Source organism: Haemaphysalis longicornis, unplaced genomic scaffold (genome assembly GCF_048455015.1).
Source record: "Haemaphysalis longicornis isolate Haplotype H1 unplaced genomic scaffold, Haemaphysalis longicornis Haplotype H1 scaffold_2, whole genome shotgun sequence".
Taxonomy (NCBI): Eukaryota; Metazoa; Arthropoda; class Arachnida; order Ixodida; family Ixodidae; genus Haemaphysalis; species Haemaphysalis longicornis.
Window position 1 is genome coordinate 39,403,098 of NW_027526295.1, and position 4,249 is coordinate 39,407,346.

General features: G+C 53.0%; 1 protein-coding gene across 1 annotated transcript; it reads left to right on the plus strand.

Annotated features, from left to right (window-relative positions):
• Positions 1 to 662: 662 nt before the first annotated feature.
• On the plus strand, positions 663 to 1,705 carry LOC144167915 (uncharacterized). The gene is made up of 2 exons (XM_077697046.1): positions 663 to 1,610; positions 1,667 to 1,705. Exons 1-2 carry the CDS (start codon positions 663 to 665, stop codon positions 1,703 to 1,705), a joined length of 987 nt encoding a protein of 328 aa, XP_077553172.1.
• Positions 1,706 to 4,249: the final 2,544 nt, after the last annotated feature.

Below are 4,249 nucleotides of genomic sequence, written 5' to 3' on the forward strand. Positions count from 1 at the left end.
GTGTTAAAATAGTGCCCTTTTGCATGTTTAATTGCATCTGACAGAGCAGCGCGGATGTCGGTAAGCTTAGGGGAGGTTTTGCATTTGCGACGTAGGCGCTTAGCCTTGCGTTTCAGATGTATAATCGAAATGGTTATCCATGGTGTATACTTCGCAGTTTTTTTAACTTTGCTAGGAATGAAGTGGTCGATTCATTGTAAACAGATATTCTTAAATTTGTCCCACAATAATGTAACATCATCAGGCCCAAAGTCGAAAAGATTATTTTCAAGATATGCAAATACAGCTCTGTCATTTGCACGCGAGTAATCTTTCAAATTTTTGAGCGAAGGCACAACCTGAGAGCTAATTCCACCTAAGCTAAAACATACTGTTACACAAAATGTCAGGACTGCTTCACTGTACGGGCAAATCCTCCCCGCCAGCTGCACGGCCGATGAAGAAGGGAACGAAGCGCTTCTTTCGGGCGGAATCGATGTTGGCTGCACGCTCTCCGGTGAACCACCGCCACTACTGTGAATAAACCCCACTTCGCCTCTTACTCGCCTGCTTATCCCCGTAACAGTCTTGGTGGAGGTGCGGGGTAATCCCAGCGGACAACGGCGTCACTGGATCTTCGTCGAAGCCGTCGCGTAGCTGGCCTCTCGCCCGTCCGAGAAGACATGGCCCCTCCGACTCAAGGCAACTCTTCGGTGACACCGCCCAACGGCTGGCAGCAGCCACGGGAGCCGCGGAAGTTTGAAGGGAAACCCGAAGAAGATGTCGATGAATGGCTCACCCATTACGAACGAGTGAGCAAGTACAACCGCTGGAACGCTGCGGACCGGCTTGCGAACGTCGTTTTCTCCTTGGACAAGACAGCGTTGACGTGGTTTGAAAACCACGAGGAAAAGTTGACCACATGGGACGGATTCGTCGAGGAAATCAGGAAGGCCTTTGGTGATTCGGAAGCGAAAAAGAAGAAAGCCGAGCAGACACTCCTTCAGAGAGCGCAAGTTCCCGGGGAAACATGCACGACCTACATAGAGGAGATACTGAAGTTGTGCCGGGTCGTCGACGCTAGGATGCCGGAGGACGACAGAGTTGGGCATATACTTAAGGGCATTGCGGAAGACGTTTTTAATTTTCTCATCAGTAAGGACAACCTGAACACCATCTCTGACGTAATCCAACACTGTCGCAGGTTTGAAGCGCTCAAGATGCGTCGGATAACGCCAAAGTTTGGTCGACTACCCAACGTCACAACGGTCGCCAGCGTGGACGTCAACTCGTCTGTCGACCTTGCGTCGACCATACGGCAAATAGTCCGTGAAGAGCTGCTCCGACACAGTGACGTTGCCCGTCCCTGGACCCCATCTCACAACAGCGACTTACGGCACGAGGCACCTCCGAGGCACGTGGAATCGTTACGACCATCTGTCAACGTGGCCGACTTCGTTGACGACCGGCGAGGTGACATGTATACTAGCCCGACACGAGATCGCTACTATCAATCACGAGGCCGTTTCCATCGTCCACAGGACGCCTACCACCCGGACGACTATCGGCGTTCAAGCCCTTCCAGTCGCCAATTCCCATCCGGGCGGTTTGACTCTCCTCGCGAGCCACCTGTTTGTTACCGATGTGGGGTCGCCGGTCATATCTCGCGGTTTTGCCGGCGTCGCAGCCCTGGATCAAGCGCGGGCCCGCGGTTTACCTGGCCTAGGGGTAATAATTATAACCCTAACCGTTGGTCGCCACCATTTCCACCCACTGGCAACAACCAGCATCTTAATGGTCCCCGCAACGGCTCTCCCGCCTCCGACAGGAGTTTGACGCCACCGCCCCTACGCCAACGCCAATCCCCGTCGCCTCGGCGGCGCCCCTTGTCACCGCCGCCGGGAAACTAGCCGGCGCGGCCGATGGGGGTGAGGTCGCCGGACAGTCTCTAGGAAACATACCTCTGCCCGTCTTTATGGTCAAGAACAAAGTGGAAGTGTTTATTGATGGTGTACAGACGATGGCTTTAGTTGACACTGGAGCAACAGTTTCCGTTATGAGTAGGGTTTTTAAGGAGCGTATTGGGCCTAAAGTGATGTTCAGCTGGGACCGTGGTGCCATATTTCGAGGTGTTGGGGGCGAGTCATTATGCCCCATCGGTATTTGTGTGGTTGACGTTTTCCTAGCCGGCAAACACTTACAGGCTGAATTTGCAGTGCTTCCGAGGTCCACACATGATGTTATTCTCGGTATCGACTTCCTCCGTGAATGTGGCGCTATGGTGGACTGTGCGACGGGCGAGCTCTCCATAAACAGCATGTTCCATTCAGCACTCGCGGAGGAGCCTTCTCTCTGCGAAGAACGCGTTCTGGTTGTATCCGAAGACACGCTTCTGCCCGCCCGCTCAGCGTCTCTTGTTCCCGTATTGGCCCGCGGTGCTGGTGAGCCTACCTTTTGCGCTATAGCTGAGCCCATTGCATCAAACTGCATCAAGAAAGATGTTTTGTTACCGCATTGTTTGATTTCGGTAAACGGTAGGCGCAGTCTTATATGGGCCGTTAACTGCTCAGCGGCTGGTACTGTTTTGCCGCGGGGAATGAAACTAGCGGCGTTTGAAAAAGATGTGAGAGTATCCCTGGCAGCAGTGACCGAAGAAAATTGTGATTCTGGTGGGAGCTCGGCTACCCTCGACGGACCATTCCTGCAAATGATAAACAAGGGTCTTTCTTCTACCGAGAGGGAGGCACTAGCTCGTGTACTCTGCAGACATGCATCGGTGTTTGACTTCTCGCAAAGAGACGCCAAGATCGACATTCCGTCGTGCCGCTCGCGACACACCATCGATACCGGAACCTCCCGGCCAGTGCGACAGAAGCCTTACCGGGTTTCTCCGAGCGAGAGAAGGATTATTGCCGACCAGGTCAACGAAATGCTGCAAAAGGGTGTTGTGCAGGAATCAGCCAGTCCGTGGGCAGCACCGGTGATTCTTGTAAAGAAGAAGGATGGCTCTTGGCGATTTTGTGTTGACTACAGGCGCCTGAACGCAATCACAAAGAAGGACGTCTACCCACTACCACGAATAGACGACGTCATCGACTGCCTGCACTCTGCTTCGTATTTTTCGTCAGTCGACCTAAGATCTGGTTACTGGCAAATTCCGATGGATCCAGACCACAAAGAGAAAACGGCTTTTGTTACCCCCGACGGACTCTTCGAATTCAACGTCATGCCGTTCGGCCTCTGTAATGCTCCTGCTACATTTGAGAGGTTCATGGACACAATTCTGCGAGGCTTGAAGTGGGAGATTTGCTTGTGCTACCTCGACGATGTGGTAATTTTCGGCCGTACTTTTGAAGAGCATAACACACGCCTTTACACTGTCCTGAACTGCCTAGGAAAGGCCGGTCTTGTGTTGAATTCGAAAAAGTGCCACTTCGGTGAACGCCAAGCACTAGTTTTGGGCCATCTAGTTGACAAACATGGCGTTAGGCCTGACCCGGAGAAGATCGCAGCCGTCAGCCATTTCAAGCCGCCCCAGTCTGTGCGTGACCTTCGAAGTTTCTTGGGGCTATGCTCCTATTTCCGCCGGTTCGTGCCTAAATTTGCAGAGCTGGCTGCTCCTCTGTCCTATCTTTTGCACAAGAATGTGCCTTTCAACTGGACGCCAGAGTGCGAGGACTCATTTTCCCAACTTAAGTTTTTGCTCACTTCTGGCCCGATACTTCGCCACTTCGACCCATCGGCTTCGACGGAAGTGCATACGGATGCCAGCAGCATCGGCCTCGGAGCAGTACTCGTGCAGAGGCATCACGGGGCCCAACATGTCATCGCCTATGCCAGCCGCACACTCAGCAAGTCAGAAAGAAACTATACTGTGACCGAGCAGGAATGTTTGGCGGTTATCTTCGCTGTGCAGAAGTTTCGCCCTTACATTTACGGACGTCCTTTTACGATTGTCACGGATCATCATTCTCTGTGTTGGTTGGTTGGACTACGTGATCCATCCGGGCGACTCGCCCGCTGGTCTCTCAGACTCCAAGAATACGACTTCGTTATATCCTAAAAAAGCGGCCGCCGTCACACCGACGCTGATTGCCTTTCCCGGCTACCACTTTCAACGACTGCGTGCGACGCGGACAATTTCGACGACTACCTCGCGCCACTATCTGAGGAATTTCCCAACGTGGAAACCTTTCGACGAGAGCAACAGAACGATCCCAAGCTGGCCCCATTCTTCACCTGCGCTCGTGCATCCGCCCCTTCTAATCGC